Source organism: Corvus cornix, chromosome 5 (genome assembly GCF_000738735.6).
Source record: "Corvus cornix cornix isolate S_Up_H32 chromosome 5, ASM73873v5, whole genome shotgun sequence".
Taxonomy (NCBI): domain Eukaryota; kingdom Metazoa; phylum Chordata; class Aves; order Passeriformes; family Corvidae; genus Corvus; species Corvus cornix.
In genome coordinates this window covers 40,087,900-40,114,507 of record NC_046335.1, presented here as the reverse complement: position 1 = coordinate 40,114,507, position 26,608 = coordinate 40,087,900, and the positions used below count along the sequence as shown (strand labels likewise).

Genomic DNA, 26,608 nt, shown 5'->3' with positions numbered 1-26,608 from the left:
AGTAGACTGTAGTTTCATTTTGGTTGATTTTGCTGGGTCCCTAAAGGATGAACTTTTCAAAAACTGATGTGCTCTGACATATGTGGGTTGCCAGAGTAGCTCTGAGAACTGTATTTATGCAAACTAAAGTCTGAGGAACAGAAAAGGAAAATTTCAACTCATTCTTGGTATGGTGTATAGTTGAAATGGGGCAATTCTCTTACTACTTTTTTAGTTTGGGTAGATTGGAATTTTTTTATAACACCAACTAGTTAATGGAGAAAGGAACTGGAAATCTCTAAATAGCTTCTGAGCTGAGGCTTGAAATGTCTCTCACATCTACTGTGCATAAGGAAAGTAGAGGAGGTTCTCTCTCATGGTGGCTCTTTGGTTTTGATATGGCATTGCCATTTATCCCATGCTGGCAGTGTCAGCTGTAAAGTCTGTTTTGAGGTAGCGTATCCTTAGGGGTGGCAATCCTGCCTTAGGTGCTTTGAATAGAAATTCTCTCTCACTACTTATTCTACTGGTTTTGTCTTGGTGTATTGGCTATAATTTTCCCTCAGCATTGATGCTGTTGAGTGAGGAAAGCATTGTGCTGTTGCTTTGGCTGCAATGTGATGCATGGGCTACGTGGAGCTTCACCGTGGTGGTGCTCTGGCTGTATTGTTCAGAGAATTCTCTTTACGCTTTGCTATGGTGTGGTGCATGGGCTGCAGGAATTCATTTGTGACGGCGCTCTGGCTGTGGTGTGATGCAGTTTCTCCCAGAAGCAGAGCCAGCCCTCACTCTCACTCTTGTTTTGTTTTTTGGTGTAATGTCTAGCTTTATTTGCAGCTCCTTCAGCAGACAGCAGCTGCTTCATCTGGGAACCTGAACACACTGAGCAGCCTCCACCCCATGGGAGGTGAGTTTTTTTCCACCAGAAGACAAATTCAGTGCCAAACAAAAGAGAACAAGGGTAGAGAAAGTAGCCAAAAGGCTGTAGGCATTTTAATCTCATTTGAAATAAGTAGTCCTGAGTTTACCAACTCCTTTGAAATGACAGGAATTCTCTGCTACAAGTGTGGATGTTCCTTCTTAATCTTAGTTAACTCTTGTCCCCAAGGTAAGTGGTGGTATCTACCCAACCTCTGGCATTTAAAATTATCTTCCCTTATGGATAGCAAAAAGAATGCTCTCTGTATTTGTTTTCATGCAAACAGGTGCATACATGATGAACTGTGTTTTGAAATAGGCACTAATGCACATGTATTCAGTGGTACTAGATTCTTAGTTTTCCCATTTTCAATGTATTTAAGGACAAAGCATGGAAGTTGGAAATACACTGTTAGAAACGTGAGCTAGTCCTTCATTCAGATTCTTCTATTCATTCATTTGAATTACAGTTAATTATGCCATTGCTGTTAGGGAGATATCAGCTTCATATATATGAGCCCAATTCCTTGCTGTGGACTGCTAGTCAGAATATTCACTGAGTATAGCAGTCCTGGATTGGTTGTCCCTTTTGTCTTCACACAGTTGGGAATAATAAAACACATGTTAGCAACTCCATTCACCACATTACCTAAACTCTTCTGCTGGCAGAAAAACCTATAGTTTTGATTTTAATACTGAACACTTTTAACTTTTCAAATTGCCTCCTGGAGTTTTATGGTGATTGCCAATATCACACGCCCTGTCTGTGGAGAAGTTCATCCAAAAGTGTCTTTGTAGATTGACTTGTGTTGGCTGGTGCACCCATCAGTAACAATTACAAGCTTTTGCGAAGTGTTATATTTTCCCTTGTAAGAATTTTGATTTATACTGGAAGTTGATTCTAAATTCAGCTTCCTACTTTGACTTCTTTCATGTTATACCTACCTCTTCAGAGCTCTTAGATCTAAGACTCTTGCAAAAAGCAATTTTTTTAAAAGTCTGTTTCACTAATATCCTGTGTGGTGATGATCTATTTTGTTATGCACATGATGCTGCCTTTTTTCCCCTCCTGTGTCTGCTTAAAAACAAGATGTAACAAAGGAGAAAGTACAGCAGTAAGGACTGGAGCAGAGGGAAGGGGGTAACTAGCTGAGACTGAGAAGTTTCCAGGGTAATTCTGTCTTCACTATTAAAAAAAAAAAAAAATTAAAAATTGAGAAACCAGACGTATAAATAGCATGTTGCATGGTTTTTCCAAATCTGTGATTCTCTACAAAAAATTCGTAGTTTTAAGGTCTTGATAATATCTCAGCTGATCTCCTTTCTTGAAATTCATAGAAAGAAAAGTAGGTAATTAGAACCCAAACTATGTCAGACTTTGTAAACAAAATTTAATCTTGAAGCTGTTTAAAAGCAGATGGGAAAACAGTGTGATGACAAGAGGACAGGTGCTGTGTGCACATGACAAACTGCTTCAGTAAGGAACAAGCTGCTCTGTTCTTCATTAGCTCCAACACTTGCACTTTTAACCCTCTGTAGCACAATAAAAGGAAAATAGAAAACTTTTTGATTTTAACTTCCTGCTTTTATGTTACAATGGAATCTTGTGTATCTAAATAGAGGCAGAATCCACTTGTTTTGGGAACTAAATTTGCCTAGGGAAACAGACCCTGCCACAAAGAGAAAACAATTTAAAAAGTTAAAAAACCCAAACAAACTATCCTAAAGGTATTATAATTATTTTAGAAAATAATTAGTTTATACTGCATTGCCACATTCTTATGTTGTCTGTTTACATGCTTAAATTACAAAACTGATGTTTTAATTATTTGAGTTGTGTGCTTTGCTCCCAAGGTCTTACCAAGTATCCAAAAGATGAGATACCACCTCTGCTTAGGATGTTCTGATGTTGTTAAATTAAGGGTGATTAATTTAGTTTTGTTTTTAATTATGTTGGGAATAAATATTAGAGGTTGTCTGAAGTCAGATGAAGAGAGGAGGAATTGTTAAAGTAATCAAAGGTAGAGACAAAAAAAATGGAAGGTAAGGGAAGAGTGAGGGGAGGCAGAATTGGAAGAATGGGGCTTGTCTACCCAAGGATGGCTAAAATACAGAATTAAGGAGGAGATCCATTTTAGTGATAATTCTGTGACAGGAAAAGAGGACAAAGTACAGTCAGTACTGACCAAATGGTTTCATTCAAAAAGGATGGTTCAAGATGAAGGTGAATCAGATGAATAAATTGACCAGTAAAATTCATAAGCACAGGGGTCCCTTCCTCCCCCTGCAGTATTCCGTGCTCCCTATGCACAGCATGCCTGAGGCTTCCTGTTTTCCTTGCCAGTGTGTTTGACCAGCCTACACATACATTGGCTGATCTGTGGTCAGGACTTGCCACTTAACAATTGTCTCACAATTGACTGCTGCTTCTTGGCTGCCAGGGGGAGCAAACAAAACATGCTGGTGCTCAGCTGATGGTGGGTTAAAACCATTACTTTGTGGCCACTGTGGTGTGAGGCCTTCGTGAAAGAATTTGCAGTTACTGCTGTCCCCATACAAAGAGCGTGGAGGGACAATGAGAGTGCATGAGCTCTCAGACCCTGACTTCACTCTTATGCTTTTGTTGACTGGAGAGAACACTGCTTGAAAATTTCTGTACTTTGGCGTCTCCATCTGAGGTAATGACTACCTGGCCTCTTCCCGAATCACATCTATCTGGCCAAACAAAACCTTTTTAATTATAGCATGGAATTGCAATGTAGAAAAGAGCAGTAACTAGCATTAAGCCTGTTGCTTTTAAGCTCCTTCCTGTTCCTCCCTTGTGATGAGGTTGCTGGATCTGTTACCCTTGCGTGATGGTGGCTCTTACAGGAGAAACTCCACATTCTTGCCTGTGTTGCAGGACTGAATGCGATGCAGTTACAGAACCTGGCCGCGCTGGCAGCTGCGGCCAGTGCAGCTCAGAACACACCGAGTGGCACCGCTGCACTCACCTCCTCCAGCAGCCCCCTGAGTGTGCTCACCAGCTCAGGTAAGAGACTGCCCGTGCTGTAGCCTGACATGCATTGCCTTGGAAGTCCTTTCAGGACAGATGTCACCTGTTTTGTCTATCCCTTTTTGTCACTTTCATGTTGATCTTAATAGATAAACAGTTTACTAGTAGATTCACTGGCCTCTGTTCAGGGTAGATATCTTTGCCACCAGCAAAGGCTTTTTTACCTGCTGTGTCTCTTCCTCCAAATGGTCAGATTAATTTAGAGTAAAAAGAATTTTTGAGGTCATCATGAAGCAGAAAGGTAGGTGACCTCCTTCCAGTCATGTTATTGCAATTCCATCACATATTTGGTTTATCTGTGATTTTAGGCAGGCACTGTGGTAAATACATCCTGTTCCTCTCAATATGGAAAGAGAAAATGCCTTTAGCATGAGGTAATGCATTCTGTGCACTAGAACAATACAGTTTCTATTCCATTAATGAAGATAAGAATATTATAACTTCCTCATAAAAGTAGTATAAACAGACACCTAGCACTTTTACTGGAAAGTAGTTGTCTAGAACTTAATGTATGAGTTGCACATAAAAATCAGTATCTTCCTTTTGTGTGGCTTTTATGTGTTTTGTTTGTTTTGGGTTGGGTTTTTTAACTTTAGAATATGTATATTAACCAGAAATACTAGAATGTCCAAGTAGTGTTTTTTTGCTGCCTTATTGTTAAAAGTGATCATTAAATGCCACAAGCAAAAAACTAAAATAAATTCAATTGTGCTTATGGCAGACCTGCTAAGTTTTTGTCACAAACAAGGATCAGTACTCTACTCAGTTATTTCTATCCTATTTCGAGTTTTTACTAAATCCTGGCATGAGAAGGGAGACCCTCTATTTTCAGGGTGTCAGTTTTCCAGCATCTCTGGCTTCTATCCTACAGAGTTGACATCCTCACCTGTGATTGTGAGAGACCAAAGAGGGCTGGAGGGGAGGGGGTTTTAAATTTCCACATGTAGATTTTGAATTGCGTAGGAGGACCAAGGAGCCGGCTAAGAGATTATAAAGAGATTACAAGGAAAAGCTGTTTAGAAAACCTTATGTCACATGATTGGGAATTAAACCATGGGTGCTTTGCACAGTTTTCTACTTAAAGAAATTCCCAAGGAAGCGTTTAGTTCAAAGAGTGTTCTGTTGCTGGACATTATTTACATAAGAACTTTGTGGTCTGCAATCCTTAAAAGATTGAAATTTTAAAATTTATCTTGACCCCCAGCTATGTATCCTATTCTATAATTAAAAAACAAACAAAACCAAAAAACAGTGAAAAGTTCAGACTACACAAGAGCTGCATTTATAACCCACTAATGCTTCTTCATCATAAAGGAAGCACAAAGGTGAATATATCTGAGAGTTTCTCCTTTATTTCCTCATGCTTTGTCAGGTTACAATTTGCTGTGCTGGCATTTAGAACTAAGATTTCCTTATTGGCTGTCATGTCTAATGACTGCAGCAAGTTTGTTCTCTGTTTTGTTGAGGTGGAGAAAGGGGCTGGCAGGTTGTGAAGTTCAAATGTCAGATGTGCTAGAAAAAGCAGAAACAGTCCCTTATCAGAAGCATGCAGTGAAAGGACAAGGGCAATGGGCACAAGTTGCAGCCGAGAAAATTCTGATTAGATAGAAGAATAAAATTAATGGCAAGAGTGATCAAGCTCAGGAACAAGATGCCAGAGGGGCTGTGGAATCTCCATCATTTCAGAGACTGAGAATGCAATCAGAAAGGACCCTTTCAAATTCAGAGGTTAGACCAGCTCTGAGCAGACTGCTAGACAGGGTGATCCACAAAGGTCCCTTTCAAATGAAGTTATGCTACTATTGAGCAGTTCTTTGGAATTGTTTTCCCCTCTGTGAATTTTGGCTGTTCCACAGAACTACACAGGTTCCTTTTTCCTTGGCGAGAGACATATTTGAGGAGTCTGTTCCATTTTTTATCATGCTGGTGGAGGGGCTAGGGGGTGGGGAGCAGCCCATTTTCCAGTACTTTCTGTGCTGAATCCAAATAACCTTCTGATGGTCAGTAATATCAATAAATGATTGTGTGTTAACAATTCAGTTATCATGAAGGATCATTTGTATTAATATCCTATACAGATGTATCAGTTCACTCTTCACAGGCTTGCAACATGAAGCAGGCACTCCTGTATTGCTCTTTAAACCTAATTTCAAGTATAATTTTAAAGAGTAAAGATTAGCTTTGTTCAACAGAAATAAAAAGTTTTGGAGGGCTTGTGGTCTATAAGTAGTCACTGACATCAAACTCTGAAATGGTTCTAGTGCTTTTCCTTAGAGGTATAAATATGCTTCACCTTTTAAAACTGTACTCAAATTGGGATGAGGGGAAGCCTCAATGTATACAGACACATTCAATCCCATGATAATTGCTTGTAATTATGCAGCTTTTAAACTCTTGAGTCTTTAAGCAAACTTGAAAATCTATTTGGATTAATATTCATATGTGCATTCACTCTGTATGTATTCACATAGAAGGCTGTTGGACTCCACACAGAAAACATCTATCCCTCCTGAAGCACACCTAGACCTTGAAGAAACTCAGTATATAGCAGTTCAGTACCATGTGTTAGTAAGTGCTTGCCTTGTCTGAGGGACATATGGCAACATCTACTGTGATAACCTCTTAAACCTAACTGCAGATGAGATGACTAACTCCTTGACTTCTCTCCATCTGTCATCCAAATGTTCACCTGATGCTTATTTGGACATCTCTCCTCAAACTGCATAATTGGTGGAAAAATCCAGACAGTCCTTCTCCATAGTTGCCTTCTTGATCTTCCTTCATCTGCACTGATATTTGTGTCTGGGGAACTTGGAAGTCTACACAGTGCAGTTCATGGACTATGCATAGGTTACATGTCAAAATGGTTCAACTCAGAGGGGTTACATATTGTGATTGTGCTGTCTTACTACCCATTTCAGTCAATTTCCTTTAGATAGTTCCAAGCACAACTGTGTTTTTTGATGTAGAATGGGTTGAAGTAAAACCTTCAAGCTTGCTGAAGATCAGCTGCTCTTGGAACTGAACAGTCTGCTGCTGTTAGGTAGTTATTGTTGCAGAGACCATGGCCATAGACAAACTCACTTAAACTGCTAGCTCGTAAAAGGGATGTTCAAGAAAATATTATAGAAGTATCTCAGGATAGGAGTGTCTTGTCTGCCATCTTTTTGACTCAAGCACCAATAAGATTGTCTGCTCCAGAACAGAATAGAATGGTTGCAAACACTGAGGTATGTTTCCATTTTCACTCCTTCTAAGGACAACCTCAAAGGTCCAGCAAAGCTTAGATGATTTTCTTGGCCTTGGTGTGTCTCTGACAAAATTGTTTTCAGAGATAGCATAGTATTTCTGGTTTTACTGGAACTAATTCCGGCACAGTTCAGTCAGATTCATCGCCTGAATTTAACTTCTCTTCAGGTCATTGCTTGGATGCTACTTGCCTGAGTTAGGACAGGCTTACTGTTCCCTCAGTTTACCTACCTCCACAAGTTGTTACTTGATGTCCTTGTCCAAGTTTCATTATCTTTCTAATCATATATCTTTCTACAAAGCTCTTCTTTATTACATATTCAAATTTTCTGAAAACTTTAAATATTTTCAACTGCTTCTGTTAGAGTTAGCCTTTTTGACTAAATATAACTCAGTAGATAGGTCTAAGAAACTTAACTTTAGAAGCAAGAAAAAAAACCCAACAACCCACCAAAAGTTGCACAGAAACAATGCTAGGAATGGAGTAAAGAACATGTATAAAACAATATTGGTTTTCCATCCCCATTGCTTTGTTCTCTTTTCTGATCTAAAATATAATACAAGAAAAACTGTAGAACAGAAATAATGACTAGAACTGTGGCACTCCTCCCCTGTTAGCAACAGCCTGAAAAATAGAAGACTGACATGGGAGAAGGATATGATCGCAGCCTAGAAATGCATTAGTGTTGTGATGAAGATGAATAGGGAAAAACCAGTCATTAGGTATTTCAAGAAAATAATTGCATGATTTCAGGTCAAGTTGTCACCTGATAATTTAAAAATAAAAAAGATTTTTCTTAGCATAGTGCATGATCAAATTGCAGAAGTTGTGCCTTAGAACATAGTAGAGTCCAACAATTCGGTGTTCAAATTGCGCTGAAATTAATGAATGAAAATCATAACTTTATTACAAAGACACTGCCTTTGGCTGAAAAAATCCTAGATTCACAGATGGCTGTGTCGGTATACAGACCATGCATAGGAAGCAGTCCTTTGTAATTGCCCTGTATTTCTGCTTTACTGTTGCTTAACTGCCTTTTGTCATCATCAGGAATGGGATGCTGTCTTCAATTCCTGCATACATAGGATCAAGAAAATACAGACAAGTCTTCCATTTTCTTGGCATTTTCAGTACTAAAGCATTTCTTGTTTTGCCTAAAGCAATTTCTGATAAAGGCAGCTAAACTAAAATAACTGTGTGATCAGCTTTTTATAGTGGTTTAACTGAATTTATTTAAAATCACAACCTTTTAAAATAGGGAAGGTATCCATTTTCTCTCTCACTTCGTTCTCTAGCCTTTTTTTTCTTAGCTGCTACTATTTTATTTGGGATAGGTTTGGGAGGGTTTTTAAGTGGTGTTCTCATCTGTCAAATATAGTGTCTTTTTGAATTATAAAGATCAGCAATGAAATGTTGCAGAAGCAAGTGATATTTTAAAATCAAGGTAACTCTATGATTTCTGAACTCTGGCTTTTATTCAGCCAGCTGTGTTAGGTTTTCTACCAACTTGAGGGTTATACTGTAACTTGTTCTCTGTCTTTTCCCAACATTTAATATGCTACTGATAATAAGACATGAAGTATCTCCTTTTCCTCAGAGTATCTTGAAATATAGTTTGGGACATCGTCTTTCAATTTTTGATTTATTAGGAGAGTTTGTCTAAACATGTACTAGAGGAGGTGTATCATTTCTTCTGTTAGTACAAAAGGTGGTATGAAGTGCAGCTCTCTGGTTCTCATGTTGCTTTTGTTAGGTAGAGCTTTCGCTGGGGCTTGTTAGGCTGTATTCCATTTATATAGTTCCAGTATCCCACCCCAGCTGAGACTTTGTGCCACATATATGAAGTGGTAAATATGTAGTGTGTGTGAAACTGCTTGAAAGATGCTAACAATTCCTTTAAAGTTTTAATGGATGTATGCAGCATAATCGCTAATCACAGAAACATGAGGAAAACTGAAAATGCCTCAAATTCAGTTCTTCTCTTACCCCCTTGGTCAAACCAATAAATTCCTCTTGAAAGGAGACTACAAGATGCTTCTACAGCATCAGTGTTCAGTATCTTTTAATTTTTAGCAGCCATAAATATTTTCTAGTGCATCTTGTGCAGTAAATTTCAACTTCTTGGTTAATAGCAATACACATAGCTTTTCTCTTTCACTAGTGCACAAACCTGTTAGAAAAACCACTGCTATATAATCATAAAAATACTAAGCATTTCTTATTTTATGATGTCCAAAAATCTTTGTAGATGACCTCAATTTGAACTTCTGTTTCTTGTGATATACCAACTTGGAAAACTTTTTTTTCTCATGATTTTGATGTTGACTTCTGTAGAACTAACTGTAGAAATTGGTAGGCCATGTAAGCTGTTACTCTGCTAGATACTGTATCTGCAGACTTCTCTTACTGAGTCAGTGTGGTTGAAGACGTTGCTGGAATAGCCAATAGAGGACAGACTCTGTATTTTTGGATGTACATTTCAAGACTTTTCTCAGTCCTAGCCCCAGCTGCGGCAGTAGGATTTTTAATAGAAAATTATTTAATGTGTCAAATTAATCTAGGCATGTGGTGTTCCTGTTCTGGCAGTATTGGAAAACCATATGCTCAGCCTTCTTCAGTGACCCTAGTATCTATGTTGCAGGTCTTTTTCACCCTGAGTGATGCTTCAAGGATATATGTTAATACATAGCAAGAGACTCTTTCTTTAGGCAGCAGGAAACAGGGCATCACTGCTGGTTATCTTATGTTGAGATACAGTTTAGCCAACATTTGTATAATGTCTCAATCTTTTGTGTCTTACACTTACTGACATTATTATTGCTACAAAAAATAGATGTTATGATGAAGTAGAAACTTTCAAAAAATGGAGGAAGGGCTTAGAACGTATAAGAAGTGTGATCAATCAAGTGGGCTTGGGGGTTTTTTTTTACATAAAGTTGCCTGGATCTGTTCCTTAATAGTTTTTTCTACTGGAATAACTTAATGAAGAAGCTGAATTATCAGGACCAAAAAAATATTAGTTGAAGTTTAATTATTTTGTTTTAATAGCAGGTTCCTCACCTAGTTCCAGTAGCAGCTCCTCTGTTAATCCAATGGCTTCTCTTGGAGCATTGCAGACGCTGGCAGGTGCTACAGCAGGCCTGAACGTTAGCTCTTTAGCAGGTAAGTGATGTGTAGTGGTGGCTTGGGGGAATCGCTGATTACCATTCCTCAGCCTGGGCTAGCTCTCTGGGGTGATTTTTTCTGCTCCCTGCTTTTTGTAACCATGCAGAGTGTTTGAAAGGTTATTGATCTGGCTCAGTGGAAGCACTCAGTCATCTTTTATTTCCTCTTTCTTATACAGGAATGGCAGCCTTAAATGGAGGACTTGGCAGTGGTGGTCTCTCAAATGGGACAGGTAGCACAATGGAAGCCCTCACACAGGCTTATTCTGGAATCCAGCAATATGCTGCTGCTGCACTGCCCACACTCTATAACCAGAGTCTCTTAACGCAGCAGAGTATTGGTGCAGCAGGAAGTCAAAAAGAAGGTAGGCAGAAAATTGTAGAAACTACTTGAGAGGGGTTTTCAAAAGGGCCAGCTTAGCCCTTGCACCTACCTTATCTGCAGATTTTTTATTTGGTGGCATTTTTTAGAATCCAGGAGTTACGGAAGATAAAGAAGGACTGTGGGATGTTTCTACTAAGGGCTGCTCAAAGTAGTTTTTATACAAGACGTTTCTCATGGGGTTTGTCGAGTCTTAAGTGCTTCCTTAATCATATTCCTCCATGTTCTCAGAGGGAAGGAGAATATGAGTCTACAGCTCACTGTCAGAGAATCAGATGTGGTTTTGTTAAGGTAGTTTTCTTGGTCCTTCATATCTTCCAACAGATACTTAATGCCAGTCTTTTCACTCTTCAGATTCAGGTTAAATTTAATAAGTAGTGTAAAGTAATGTAGAATGTAGGACTAAGTTTTCAGCAGAATGTAGCATGTTTAGAAAAGAATCTGTTGGATTACAAGCAATGTGATTATTTGTGTTTTGTATGGAAATTTATTTAGTTGCTTTGGGACCACAGGTTTTGCATAGCCATTTTTTGTTTAGTCAACATCTAGCACTCAGACTTACTGTTCAGCTTTCATTACAGCAAGTATCTGTGAACCAGTTGTGGCACAATGTGTAAAGTACAAACAAAAGTGGTGAGAAAGAGCTAGAATTATTTGAGTGATCAATCCCAGCAAAGGGTCATGCTAATTTATTCTGGAATCAAGTGCTCTGCAGTAGTGTAAATAGCAGTTTCATTGTTTTATCTAGAAAATTTGTCTTGAGTGGCTATTCCACCTTTTTTTGTACAATGGGTATATGGTATCCATGCTCTTTCTGAATGTATTATCCTACTTGTTGTTTGAAGGTCCAGAGGGAGCCAATCTGTTTATCTACCATCTTCCCCAGGAGTTTGGGGATCAGGATCTGCTGCAGATGTTCATGCCATTTGGAAATGTCGTCTCTGCCAAGGTTTTCATTGACAAGCAGACCAATCTAAGCAAGTGTTTTGGTATGTTGGATCTACAGCTTCTCTATGAGGGGAAGCAAAGGAGTAGACACTGATCTCTTCTCTCTGGTGACCAGTGACAGGACCCAAGATAAAGGCCTGAAGCCTTTAATGGGGGGGTTTAGGTTGGATATTAGGAAAAGGGTTCTTCACCTGCAGGGTGAATGGGCATTGGAACAGGCTCCCCAGGGAAGTGGTCACAGCACCAGCCTGACAGAGTTCAAGGAGTGTTTGGAAACTGCTCTCAGACACACAGTGTGATTCTCGGGATGTCTTGTGCGGGGACTTCAGTCATCTTTGTGGATCCATTCCAACTCAGAATATTTTATCATTTGTAAATCATTAGCTGTAAAAAGGTGGCTTTTTTAGTAATCTCTTTTTCAGTATATTGTCTAGTGTAGCTTTTAAGTAAGTAGTGAATCTCTATATATTCCTAAAAAACTAAATAAACCAAACACTTCCAGCAATAAACTGTATTTTCAATGTGACTTTTTGCTTTTCCCAATTTCATACTGTTGTGCCTCATAGTTGTGTTCTGGCCCTAGATAATTCTCCCTGAGATTAGCTCAGTTGGTTAGAGCATGATGCTAATAATGCCAAGGTTGTAGGCTTGATCCCCTTATGGGCCACTCACTTAGGAGCTGGATTCCTTGATCCTTGTGGATTCCTTCTAACTCAGAATGTTCTATTACTGCTATTTGTGTTTGCAGACTGTAAACCTGAGATAGTTCCTCCTCTTCCTGTCTTTTCAATAAGTTTGTGTTGCTCTCTATATTACTTAGTACATTATGATTATGAATTATTTCTATTAATATATTCATATATATTTATTGTGGGTACCGTATTGCATTTTTGAGGTGCTGTAAGCTCTCATAACTTTTTATAGATGGAGATTTATTGTGATGGAATAGGAGAGGTGAGCCTTTCTCTATAGTTTTGATAGCTTTGTGTCTACATAATATCCTGAATTTTTTCCTATTTGAGCCAAAAGATGTGGACAATCTGGTGCTTTGTGAGAATACAAAAATATGCTGATCATTCAGCTATGACACCTGCATATTATGGACAGGTAGACGTTGACTGGAGTGGGAGTTATTCTCACTCTAGACATTGAGTGGAGTTATTTAAAATAGGTTCCTTCAAAACCCTGGAGAAGTTTGTTTTCAGGATAATCTTTTCCAGGAATGATATGCAACCTCTCATCTGAGAGCATCCTACACATAGTAGAGGTACCAGTGCTACCCTTCCTTGACAAGCTATTTCACTCCAAACAAATCTGCACCCATAATGTCATGAGGGTGATTTCAGTCTTGTATGTTTAATGAGCTTTTGGATCTGGATGAACATTATCCAGGTTTGGTTTTTTCCCAGGTATGAGTTCTTATAAAATAAACAGCAGTACTTATTTTGTTGATAGACTAGAAAATGCTATTTTAATTTCCTGAGCTGTGTATATCTATCCAAAGTTCCATATGTCAGAAATCAATGCTTTGTTTGAGAGCCCCTAGAAGTTATTATGAGGAGTCTAAAACAGTTGTGAGCTTCTGAAAATGACACTTCATGCAAGCCTCTCTGACCTTGTGAGTGCTTGCATTTCCACTTGTGAGTAGCTGTTGTGGGCAGCTTTGGCAATTATGGGGTAATTGTGTGTTTTCCTTTCCTCAGGTTTTGTAAGTTACGACAATCCTGTCTCTGCACAGGCTGCCATTCAGTCAATGAACGGCTTCCAGATCGGCATGAAGCGGCTGAAAGTACAGCTCAAGCGCTCCAAGAACGACAGCAAGCCATACTGAGCACCCTCCCCTCCGGGACTGGAGTGAGAAGGATCTTCTGGTAAGTTGGAGAGGAGCGCACTTAGTGATTCGAAGCCCTAAGGCTGTGTTTTTACAGTCCTGGAAGCTGATCCATGCCTTCTATCTGGCACATCTTCCCTTGAAGACTCTGCTGCAGCCTCTGCTGAGAATCCCGCTTCGGATGGAGGACAAGTTTGTGCTTTTGTTTCCAGTGTTTTACTTTGGAGTTTAGGTGCCATATCACTGAGGTTTTTTGTTTAGTTTTGTTTTTTTTTTTTTCTCCCTTATTTGAAGTTTGCTGTGTTTGTAACCAGTGTGTGTTGAGAAGGACCAATGCCAGCTCCTTGGGGTGGGGAGAGAAGGTTAAAGGGAGCAGCAGAAACTGACACCACACTGCCTTGGGGTAGAGAGGAGAAGGGAAAGCAGAAATAACACAGAACAGCTGATGAAAACAAAGATGGGCAAGGAGAACAGAGTCCTGGGTGGGAAAGAACTGGCTCCATGTAGCCTTTGTCATGCCCCATCCACTCTTTGAGATTTCCTTAACTGTATGCCAACAGTGGGGATTTAGTAAATCATCTCTAAAGCGAGAGATGGGCTAAAAGGGTGAACACACTAACAAGCCAAAGGAAAACTGCAGATTTTTTTTGCTATGTATAAACTAGTGTTTATATAGCACTGTGAATGTACACAGCACTTTATAAAATTATTAGATAATGTCTCTGCCCAGAAAATTTCACACTCTATCTACAGTGGAATATTAATGATGCAGTGAATTTCTCCATATATAAGAAAACTTAACCTATGTACTTTATCTAGGTTTTGTGGAAGGGTAGAGGCAGCTTAGTCTGGATGAATACATGTGGGTCTGGAAACAAGAAGCTTTAGATCCCTGATAACCTGCAGAAATTTTTGATTATTTTTCTTCTTAACAGTTGATCCCATTCCCCATTTCTGTGGAATAATGTCATTTTTTTGCAGAGATTGCTATGAATTCCTTTTCATAAGCATAATGTAAGTGCTGATTGTTTATTGAAATTATAATTTCCTGTTTTGTTGGGGTTTTTTTGTTGAACAAAACTTGTGCAGTGACTTGGTCTAGTAATTAGGTGTATCCTTCTACTGCAGTTTTCCTTTAAGGTGGTGTGTCAGTGCAAAACAGGCTAAACCAGGAGCTGCGGAACCAGAGTATTGAGCCATTCAATCTTTTTCTGCCTTTTGGTACTGTTATCTTTTCTATTGAAAAAAAATTGAACACACCTCCTAAGTGAACACACACTTCTTCTGCACACTAGTGAAATTGCTAGTGCAGTGCTAAGGGCCTTTGATATTCACTGGTTTTAGGGGGCTCAAAGGACTTTTGACACTCTGGCCTGAGCTGTTTCAAGAAATCAGTGTAGAGTTCCATTTTATAACCACCAAAATCCACCTCTGTCACAAGAGGAAGTTTACAATTTCTGTGTGTTTAACAGAAGTTCAATTTACCTCATAATATCTCCTTTTCCTTGTTTTCTTTGTATTCCTGGGTTGTAAGGCTGTTTCCCAGGGCACCAGCTAACACTGCAGTCTGGGATCCAGCTGCTAAATGATGTGTGTGGGTCAGATGTGGGGTCAGGACTTCGTGTTCTACTCCAGCAGGAGGAGCACTAAACCCATCAAACCTGAGGCCTCGGGTCAGAATCCCCACTTGTGTGCAGTGATCTATTGGGAATTTTGGGCATTTCCAGGGACTGGGCCCCCTGGGATCTCAAACCTCAGAATTACAAGGCCTGATAAGTAACATCCAAGGGGAGCCCTTTCCAACTCTTAGATTGAAAATCAAACAGTTGATGTCAGTCTGTCCGTATTGATGGCAGACAGGTAAATCTGTCAGTATTATTTAAATAATTCTGTGGTGGCAAAGTTTCGAAGGCCAGATTGCCAAATTTCCCAGTTATGCTGGCATGTGGTACCCTTCTATGTTAATTATTTGAATCTCTCTAGAAACGTAAACATACACTGAAGTGAACCATGTATACTTGAATTCTGCACCATAGGAAAGATGTGTCCTGGTTTTCTGAGAAAAGAGTGTTGGGAGTGTGAAGGCCTCCAGGGTGATAATGGGATTTTTTATATATATATATATAAATTATATACTTTTCAAAAAAAGGAAAAAAAAAAAAAAACATAAAAAAACATAGTTGGGAGCAACTGCTCCAAGTGCAACCTGCTGTAACCAAGAATGTTGTTTCTATTTTTATAGAAGTTTTATACCGCTCCAGGGTGGAGAATATTTATTACCTAAATTATTTCACTGGAAAAAAAGGCCAGGGTTTTGTAGAATCCTGAATGTGATTGTTTTACACACATAATGATGTGCATGATTGAAACTACTGATTTTCAGTGGCCTGTTTGCAGCCCAACAACTGCTAAACGAGGAAGATGAATGCTGTGAACCAGTGGAGGAGAGCACTGTGCTCTGGGGTCTCTACAGTCACTCTTACCTTCTTTGCACCCTACCCCACTGTACTATCCAAGACCTTTGTCCTGTTTTTCTTTTAACCTGATGCTCTGACCTCTTTACTATTCATTGCAGTTGCCCCAAATTAGATATTTTAGCTTCTTCATCCTATAGTGTGTCCTCAGTACTGTAACTTACAGATCAAGCTTGGCATTGTTGCAAATAGGTGCGACTTCTATTAATTTTAGGAGATTCACCAGTTTACACTGTGGCTTAGTTTGATCAGTGACTCCTCCCAGACATAATCACCTTAAGACACCTAACTTGGGCTAGCTCTTGTGCCTTACTGGCATAACTATAAGTATTGCCAAAAAGAAAAAGAAGATTAATCTATGCAGGTTAAATTTTAAAAGATGTGATCCTCAGATGGTTTGAATCAATGCAGTTCAGCTCTCTGAATGCAGTAGAGGTGCATCAGTTTTCACCAGCTGAAGATGTTGCCCTTTTTGTGTATTTGTTTCAGATTTCCCTTTCTCGATGTATCAATGTGTATGTTGCCAAAGTTAATAAATGTATCAAGTTTGTGACTTGGGCAGATTTTTTTTCTAATAACAAAACTGATCAGAGAAAGTCAACATTTCTGTGTCTGTTTGGTGGCTGCCGCTGATTGTGAGGATTTAGGCTGCTCTTGCCTTTCAGTCTTAAGCCAGTTTTCTTCCTCACTTATTGGCAGTAAAGTCTGGGATTTTGGGGACTTGGGGCTTTTAAATTTTATTTTTAGTTCATATCATACTCTCATTCAAGTGCAAATCAAATCAGTGTCAAATGCTTTACTTCCCAGATAATAAAATAGGAGTTGGGTGAGTTCAAATAAACTGCAGAAGGTTGGCTGAAGTAGCCACATGGACAAAGTATGCTGTATGCTTAAAACCAAAGAACATGATTTTCTACAATAAAAGCTAAAAGGACTTCTGATGAAATAGAATTCCTTATTATGTGTGCCACCAGGAAATACTTAATATATTTTTAGTTTACAAGGTGGAAACAGTCTATTTAATAGATTGATTCTTTTTCTCAGGAGATACTTGATTTTACTGCTGTAATAAGGTGAAAGAATTATGGACTTAGTCTGATACTGCTTAGTGTCAGTACTATAGTAAATGAAATCATCATTTCTTCAGTCCCTAGATAATCAATAGTCCAAAACATGATAGCTCTTTTTAGTTTAGCTTTTTTTTAGTACAAAGCTGGCATTATTAAAAAATTCCAGCTCAGAAAAATCTCACCAGCAAATGTATCTGTCAGGAAAAAGCTTTTCACCTGAATACTGAAAGTCACATATTATGATAATTCTATCATGCAAGCTGAATCTAACTGAACTGATAATGGCTATGGATTAGGGAAGAACAACCAAGTAGAATGAAGCTGTTCCTATTTTATTTGGAAATACCTAAAACCAACTTGGATAAAGCAAATTGCAAATGAAGGGTGCAACTATGAACAGATAAAATGCTTTGAAAGCTTCTTGTTGCAGATATTTAAACCTAAAGATGATTGATAGCCTTGAGCTTACCTGCCACAAAATATAAAACACAGAAGGCAGAATTATCACTATTGTGAGAATAAAACGAGGACAAACTGGAATAACTTTCTCCAAGTCATTAAGACCTTGTCCAGCATCTCATGGTTCTGTTCTTATAGGCCAGTCTTTCCATAGGGCTTTGATGTAACTTAGTCTTTGCCCTCAACATAGCTGAGTGAAATATTTGAAAAATCCATATCAAGAAAATCCCCAGACAAATCACACAAAGGATTTCAGTGGTGCATGCTTAGATGTCACTTGATTTCATGCTTCTTGTTGTTTCTCATGCCTCAGTTCATGATAAATTTGCCTTTCTGGTTTAGGAGTGAAATCTGTCACCTACCTGCAAATTATCTAGAGTATTTCTTGAAATATAGAAATAACTGCAAGAGTTGCATTGTACTCTGTTTGCTGGAGTTGGTTTAAACTCTGTACTAAAGTCCTTTCCCTTTATTGGAAAGCATGAAAAGCAATTTAATCTCAGCAGTTCTGCTAAGAGGAATGTTGCTGATTTAGTAGACAAAGTGTTTCTTGTTGCTTTGGAAGGAGAATGCAACACTTGCTACTCTCAAATTATGTAAGATAATATGCAAATCTCACCTTGTTCTAGTCTGTAACCAGAAGCTTTGAGATGTGCTGAAGATTAAGGCCACAAACAGGAGCTAAAGGGGAGTTGGGGGTGCGGGGAGGTAGAATAAGAAAACAATCTGCTTTCTCTCTCCTCTGCCTCCCACTCTCATCCCAAAATGTTCCTTGTCTCTTGCAGCTCACAAGCTGAGGGGAGGGAACAGAGGTATTTATGTCACTTAATATAAGAATTACTTTTTTATAAACTCTTTAAGAAAATTTCAGGAAACACATTTTTTCTGCTCATCAAACTGGCAACAGTGACTGTAGAGCTTCTCAGAGCCCAGAATCGCCTCCTCATGAAGCCAGGGAGCTGAGGGCTGTTACATAAAAGGTTGGGAATGGAAAATCCCTGTGCAGGTCTAATGGTATGAAAAGTGCTCAGCTAGGACAAGTCTTAACTTGCAGTCAAGTCTTAAGGAATTCTTCTCTGATGTGTGGGCTTTTTGTCTTGTATAATCTTTTTTTTTTTCCCCTTTTCCAAATCACCCATCCCCAGTTACATGGGCTCCTAGGGAATGAGAAGGGACTATAGCTAAAGGAAAGAACGTGGATTTGCTGGGCTACTACTGCCTAAGATCTTCCCATGTTAGAATGCAAGAAAAGTCTCAACTGTCAGACCACCTGTGAATCCCTTGTGTCCTCTGTCTTGTCTCTCATGGTCTCAGTCTCTGTGGGCAAATGTCTGCCCTAGAGTCATATTTTTTGGAATCGGTCTCCTGGGGAGGGAGCTTACTCTGTTCTAAACAGAGGTAGTGGACACACTGGGCACAGGGCAGGGTGACTGCATGCTAACCAGTGTGTCACTAGGCTGTGGAATGCTCCACACACTGGGTGTTGAGAGGGAAATCCAGGCCTCTGCTTCCATTTGGTTTCTGGCAGTTTGATGTTTACTTGGTGTCCTTCATGTACTTTGACTTTTACTTGTCCATCGTTGGCATGTGCTGCCCTTCCCTGTCAACTCCCTTCCCCAGGAGATCTCATTGTACAGTGCCCATTCTTGTTCTCTCTCTCCGTGTTTGGATGTACTGCTCTGTGTAACTCAGTGGGTCTCCCTCTTTCTGGTTTGTTTTTTTTTCTAGATTCCTGCCGTTTGTTCATCGTTGTGCCTAAAGCATGTCGATGTGGCGTTCAAGTACATCGTCCAAATCCTTGTCTCTTCAGCTTCTCTGATGCTTGAACTCTCACCTTTGACCTTGTGTTGACCTTTGATGCTGATGTGTATTTTTATTATGTTTCTTTTCTTTTTTTTTTTTTCTTTTTTTTTTTTTTTTTTTTTTTTTTTTTTTTGTGCTGCCAAATTGGTTTTGCTAGAAAGACTGCTGAAGGGGAATATTTAAACTTGCATTTGAATATAAAAGAATTTCTATTTTTCTAGACCTTCATAAGATAACCACTTGATTTTGTGAATCTGATTCTTTGTAATTTGTCTTCAGAGCAGCCTTGCTAGCATACCTTGTGGAGTATTTGTATTTCTGTGAACATACAGCCAATCACTTTCTAGGCTTAGTTTTTTCTGTGTGCTTAGTTTTAAAAACACAGTTTGAAGAAAAAGTCAATTATATGGTGTGACTCAATCTTTCAGGAGACTTCCTAGTCACATTTTGCTGATCTGGTTTCTGTGCTTGAGGAGACAGCATGTGTTTTTATGAGTTCAAACTTGTGACTTGAAGTGGCATCAACAGAAAACACTTGAACTACATTTTCCTCTGATTGTAGCTACATTTTTGCCCTGGCATTTACTGATTTTTTTTTTAAAAGTATTATTATTTTTATTTTTTCCCCTGCTTCCCTGTGTGATTATCAGTCTGCAGTGAAAATTTGATCAAAGTTGATGTTGTATTTTGTTAAGCTCTGGCATGCTTGGTTTTTTTGTAACTACAATCTCCTCAGCAAAATGTGATGTTTTTGTTTTAATCTTTCAAACTAAGATAGTGCCCAGAAATGTTGTGCATGTTTCCTGCTGTTTTCTTCACACCCTCGTATATATCACCTTCACCTCTCTGTTTTCTATAGTTTGTGCAAAAACTGAGCAATTTAATGGGTTTCAAAGGTATCCTTTAAATTGGTGGTTTTGGTATGACAAATATCTGATCAGAAGCCCCCTGAGGGCATCTACCTGTGCACTTAGACTGTCTGCCTGACAGAGCACCTGGACCTTGCTCCATTTCCAGTGCTGTCAGAAGCTCTGAGGGTGCTTGGTTACACTGTTCCCCTACTGGAAGTTTTGGTGGAAGGGGATAGCTTGGAGCAGGAAGGTGGGGGAACTCACAATATTTCTGTTTCCAAAGTTATCCGAAGCTAGGGCTCATTTCAAGCACTAAGCATTTTGTACCAGTCAGGGCACACTTCTGTGAAGTCCAGCTCCAATCTAATACCATCAATCAGAGCTTGGTGGCAGGATTCTGGAAGGATCTAGGTTAGCTCATGAATTAAAGTGTTTTAAATATCCCAGAGAAAACATTTGTAACACTGGTCCAACAACTGCTGGCTCTTTTCCCAAATGACAAGCACAATACAACAGCCTCTGAAGCTGTTACCTGAACAGGGTACCATCCCCAGCTCTCTTTTCAAGGGCCTTAGCTGGGGAATCTCTGCGGAGATTTTTTAGTTTTTGTTTAGTTTTTAATTGGGTAATGAGCTGAGCAGTTTTTCTGGCTTCAGGATGAGCTAGAACAGGTTACTGCTCTCTGGGTAGCAGGCTTCCCCTGCCCTACGTACCATCTGCACAAGTAGAAACTGGGAAGTAGCTTCTAGATGAAGGCACCTGAAGAGTGCGTGCTGTGATGAAGTTTCAGTCAGAAGCAGCAGCAAGCTAGTGTAGGTATCTTAACAGTTGAAATAATGTGAAATGGAATTCCAGGAGAAGGGTTTTTGCTAAGAAAACAAGTAGAGTTTGATTGGATAGAAATCCTAATTTTGTCCAGTGTTCAGGATAACGTAAAGATGCAAAGATTGTTTTCTATCCTACTCCTGAGTTGGTTGAGGATACTGTATTCTCAATAGGTATTGACCAGACTTGTGTAGACAGTCCTTAATCTGCTTACAAAACAGAGCAATTTGAATATGGTACATGTACCTGGGAGTGAATCATGAGGCTGAATGAAAAAGGGTAGAGACTCGCTTATTTGGGAAGTAGGGTTGGGGGCTGGCTGCTGTTAGTCCCACAGTCTGAATGCACAGGGCTGTGCCGGGAGGCACTGATACCCTGCAGTGTATGGAGGAACTGCCAGTACGTTTCTGTACGTGTGCGCTTGGTTCCGTAAGGAACCTTGGGGAAACCTGTGGAAAAATATCTGAAGAAAACCAAAATGCCAAATGTTGGGTGTTTCTTTCCTTTCTTCTTTCCTTTTCTTCCTTTGGTTGTTTTAATTGTTCTGTGGTGGTTTTAATGGATTTGAGACAGTGGAGCAGCAGCTGCCTTTCTGATTTTTGGCTGCTTTTTGTGAATAATTTAAAAAGAAAATTTACATTTTGGAGACAAACCTGTGGGCTTTTTTATTGGTACAAACATTGTATTTAACACTAGGGGTTTTGTACAGTTTTTTGCCTTTTCTACTAGAAAACAATGTAAAGTGATTCACAATGTGACGAGAAAACAAATTGCCACTATGACCAAATGTAGAGTCTGTTCTGCAGTTAACGGGATTTAATCAACTCGAAGTCGTGGTTCAGTCGTAGAAATGCTTTTCTTTATCTTGTTTGAGCTGTTCCTTTTTTTCTTGTTTTGATTTGCAAAACAAAATGTCTCTTTGTGTGAAATTGTGTTGTACTCTGTAGAGAATTACAGATTTTACTTTAATGGTTTAAAAAGCAGAGGAGCGCGTGTTGCTTTTCTGATCTGATCACAGAGTTTGTGTAGTGGATTTAAAAATGAAAAGATTTGTTACAAGTTTGGAACAAGCGAGTATGTGTTAAAGGAATTTTCTTCCTTTTGTGTGTGTGTTTTTTTTTCTTTTTGTCCCAAAGGGCAACTTAAAGCTGTTTTAATTGCACAGACACACCGACAACAAGTCATTTTGTATATGCCAAGTGTGGTACCTTCCTTTGTTTATTTGCTATTAAACTGTTTGAGAAGAGTCCTTGTGTGTTGTATTTGTGTCTTAAACTTGAGGTTCTTTCTGGGTCCAAGTGTGAGAAGATGGAGATGAGAGAACTATTTTCCAGTTTCTTAGCTGTGAGCCACAAAAATTTTCATGGCCCAATACCACTTGCTCTGCATGTACAGTATCACCTTGGATTTTTACTTCTGTGCAGATGAGCTACTTTGAGTAGAAATGGAAAAGGTTTTCTGGTTGATGTACCTCCATTTTGTATCATTTGACAGTCAAGTCCTGAGCTACTTTGAGTAGAAATGGAAAAGGTTTTCTGGTTGATGTACCTCCATTTTGTATCATTGGACAGTCAAGTCCCCTTTAGATATGGAAAAGCTGAGGATCTTGGATAATGCAAATACGTGCAACACTTGGGAGTGAGGAGTAGGCATATCCAGCCTCACAGAACTGGTGCCATGTAGCCACTTGGCTGTCCATGCACTTGTGCTTCAGAGTGTTTCAAGGGCTCAATACCTTGGGCATAACAGCAGCTCCTCTGCAGGAGCAGCGTAAGTGCGTGCTGCTGTGTGGGATTAGAGAGGCACCAGCTGATGCCGCTCTCATGAGCCCCATACTTGCCACTGCCTCCTTCCCCTTCCAGGAACACAGCCAAGCTTGCTGAATCTGTCTGCATCAAGGTATCTGCAGCCCCAGTGCTCCTGGTCCTGGATGTATTACACCGGGAAACCCTGAATGGATGTGGATTACTTACTAGTGATAAGCAAAGGCTACCTGCTTTGGTCTTAGAACTAAGATATCTTTACAACTCATTTCAAATTAATAAAAAGTATTTGGCGTAGGCAAAGCATAATTCATTTAGAAACCTGCCACAAGTTTGACACGAATATTGCCTCTCTCAGAAGGAAAGTACCACAATGGCCATGATTTTGCCACATTTCTGAAAGCTCCTAAAATTCCATTACATTATTCCTTCCTTCTGCTGTCTTGCATCTTGGAGACTTGCAAGCATTTTTAGGGCAGCTGTGTTTCTCCTCCATGTCCTTTTCCTGTGTTATCTGGCATACTCTGTTTCACCCCATCACTTCCTACATGATTGTAAATCTGAGAGCATTTGCAAGCATCAGGATTCAGTGCTGCATTCCTTGCCCTGAGCGCACCAATTGCAGCACGAGGCGCTAAGCCACCTGTTACAGACTGTGCTGGGATCCCTGCAGTTAATTTGCAGCTGTTGAGAAGAGAGGCTGGAGGGATTTCAGTTCAGATACAACTTGAGGCGAAGGATGGAGAGAAACAATTGAATCAGAAATAGGGTTTGTTTAGGCAGAATGGAAGATTCCAGCTTGTGCAGAAAGGTCACCTTGTCTTACACAATCACAGCTTTGTCAGCTACATCTTACAGAACTGACACTGCATCCCTTTTGGGTCTGTGCTTTTTGGAAAGCATTTCCTTTAATTTAAAAGGCCACCACCTATCAGTACACAATCAAACTACACCTAAGAGCCAGTGTATTAATCTCTGAAATTAATCAGCATTTTCACATGAGTTGTGATATTTATCAGCATTAGTAGGAAATACACGAAGCTGTAGATGAAATCCTGATGCTGAATGTTTTAGGAGAAACCTTTTTCCTCTTCACATCCACCTCCACCTTTCACTACTTGTTTTGACTCCAGTCTTCCTGACTTTACCAGCCATATTCCACTCTCTTCATACGGCCAGGAGTCACCGAGGGCATTATGAAGAGCTGTGGGGAAGAGGAGAAGCAGGTCAGTGTGGTCACTCTGAAGAAGCGAGTGCGTGATGAGCCACACGGCATGTGTAGCTCTGCTGCATGACAGGTAAGATTCCCTAATTTGATGTTGCCAAGCACCATTCAGGCTCATTTATTTGCAGTTCCTGAGAAGAAACTGCGGATTGTTTACTGTAGAAACTGTACCTGAATCATGTATGAATTAGAGCTGTCTTGAGGCACAGACGGATGCCATTGCTTTTTTTGAAGTAGTACAGGCAGTCAGTGTTGATCTTTTATCCCTCCTTATTTAGGCAGCTGCAACTGGGCTCAGAGTGGTATGTTCCGTATCAGAGCACATTCCTCCTTTTTTGAAAATGACTGGTTTGAACTTGATGGATTTAGTCCTTACTTTACTAGGGTGTTTTTATCTCAACAGCTGAGTTGCGAGTTGATTCCTAAGACCGTAAGCACTGTTTCATAGTGCTCAAAAGCAAGGAGGTAAAGTGAGGTTAACAAAATGCAGGGCAGATCATTTCGTGTTAGATGGCTTTTGTCAGGCTGCAAGGCACCCTCTTTTCACTTTGGCTATGCTGTGTGGGGAAGGGAGCAGTGTTTTGCTGAAGAAGTCCAAAAGAATCTCAGGATGAGTTTGAGTTACAGGCAGGTCTCTTGTGGAAGGTTAATTTTGCAAAGTAGTCTGATCTTCCAAGAATTACACAGTTTTTGTTTTCCCCATTCTTGAATCCTGGCTTGATTCTGCTTTCCTGGCCTGCAAACTTCTTCAAGTCTAGAAATCTGAATGGCCTCACCATTATCAATGGTTTCCATGGGGATTGAAAGGGGATTTCCTTCTGCATCTTGTTTCCATCCCAGCACCTACACCCAGAGAGACATATAAGAATTACTGCAAGGAGGAGAGATTTTTTTTAAAGTTCCAAATCAGACTTCTTTGGAATTTCTAAAATCTATAAAGTACCTAGCTAATAATTTTAACAGTGCTGCTGAAGGGATTTTTGCACATCCATAGATTTTTCCATAGTTCCTACATCCAGAGTTTGAGAGTACACAGTCTATGCTGAAACATCATCTACCACATCATCTGTCTTGGAAAAACAAAGCTAAATTAAATAATGTAAATATCATAGTGTATATGAGCTCCCAAAAGAGAATTGGTCTTACTGTAGCAAAACTCTTCTACAATTTAAAGTGCTTTTCTTTTTGAAATATTTGTCTGAGGGAATTTTGGATAAAGGTACAGATGTAATCTCTTAAGATCATGACTGCTATGATGTAAAGCCTCTGGGTAGACTGTTGTTGCTTATTTTGTGTCCTGCTCTCCTTAAGGATATTTATTACCTCAGGAAGGCTCCCTTGGGTTTTTGTTGACACAGACCAGGATGGTCTGATTGGTACCCTTTGAGGTGATTCTGTAGGAATTTACCTTTGCTTGGGGAAGAACTGCCACCAAATTCACCTAGAAGCAGGGAGGCAGCTGGAGACATGACTGCTTTTGCAGGCGGGTCTGTTAAAACTTCAAATTTTAATTGCTTCCCTTTGCTCAGGAAAAGGATCACAAAACTTGGAACTTCTGTATCTGAAAAACATTAGATATCCCTGTAGCATTCTCCACCTGCCCCCCTCCTCCCATGTTTGGTGTATCTTCTTAGGAAGGACAGAATAAATCTCTAGACCACTAAGGCTGCACTAAAAACATTAAAAACACAGCACATTGGTGAGAGTATGAAACTTGACTCCTAGATGAACCAATCTGATTTTTTCAACAGAGTGTGGGAGACATAAAGCTATCTTTTAATGGGGCTAACACTTCTCTCCTGCAACCAAAAAGTGCAGATATCTGTTGTTCTGTGTCTTTATTGTTATTCATCATAAAAGATCAGCAAGTTCTGGATGCAGAACTTAAGTTGTGCCTTTGACAACTTCTGTTGGAAACTTTTGGAGGATTGCCACAGGCATCTGATGGCAGGGAGCAACATTCAGTCAAGAACCAAGGTTTTCAGGATGATTAGCTTCTTGTCCCTAAAATTAGGAAGTCAGCGGTGTATTTGCAGCAAACCTGTGACAGAGCTGACCTATGTCCACAAAAACAGTTCATGATGCCAGCTGAGGTCCTCAAAAGGGAGGCTGAATTTTGTGCCTAGCAAAGTATCAAGTACATTGTTGCAAGTGTAACACTGCACGTGTGTACACACTGAAGTTGCCTTGTTCACACCTGACTTTTTAAGGCATGTATTGTTCCTAAAGCTACGATTCCACCTGAGTCTGCTCCCTCCCAAGCTACCCCCCCACCAGCAGTGCTTGTCTAAGGGGATGACCAGAGAGAGAGGAAAGAGACAGCTGAGGCATCCCGAGGCTGTGACTGCAACCGATTGTGTCTCCCTGGGGTATTTATAAGCTGCATACTGGCGGGCAGGGGTGGGCAGTTGGCACCGTGACCTTGGGAGCTGGGGAGCCTGACTAGAATTCCTGGGAGCCACGTGAGCTGGACTGGCAGGAGCAGCTGCAGCCAATGGGGAGGAGAGCAGCACTGGCTGTTGAGATTGAGTTTCACTCCTGTGGCTTGAGATTTTTCTCCTTCTCTCCCTGTTGTGCTTTTCCTCTTTGTTTAGGTGATTGGACAGACGAA

The 26,608-nt window shown here is 39.8% G+C and overlaps 1 protein-coding gene across 22 annotated transcripts in view; it reads left to right on the top strand.

Annotated features, from left to right (window-relative positions):
- Positions 1–24,039, top strand: part of CELF1 (CUGBP Elav-like family member 1) — a 64,289-nt gene extending 40,250 nt beyond the window's left edge. For 11 of the 22 annotated variants that reach the window (XM_039553364.1, XM_039553362.1, XM_039553366.1 and 8 more), the window contains 7 exons: positions 805–886; positions 3,800–3,928; positions 10,251–10,364; positions 10,546–10,731; positions 11,594–11,737; positions 13,400–13,567; positions 19,259–22,256. In XM_039553364.1, the coding sequence (XP_039409298.1) occupies positions 805–886; positions 3,800–3,928; positions 10,251–10,364; positions 10,546–10,731; positions 11,594–11,737; positions 13,400–13,527 (783 nt within the window). In that variant the 3' untranslated portion in view covers positions 13,528–13,567; positions 19,259–22,256. Of the gene's footprint in view, positions 1–804; positions 887–3,799; positions 3,929–10,250; positions 10,365–10,545; positions 10,732–11,593; positions 11,738–13,399; positions 13,568–19,258; positions 22,257–23,951 lie in introns of those variants that run through there. The other 11 variants (XM_039553355.1, XM_039553353.1, XM_019283045.2 and 8 more) reach the window with 4 other exon arrangements.
- The last annotated feature ends 2,569 nt before the right edge of the window (positions 24,040–26,608 follow it).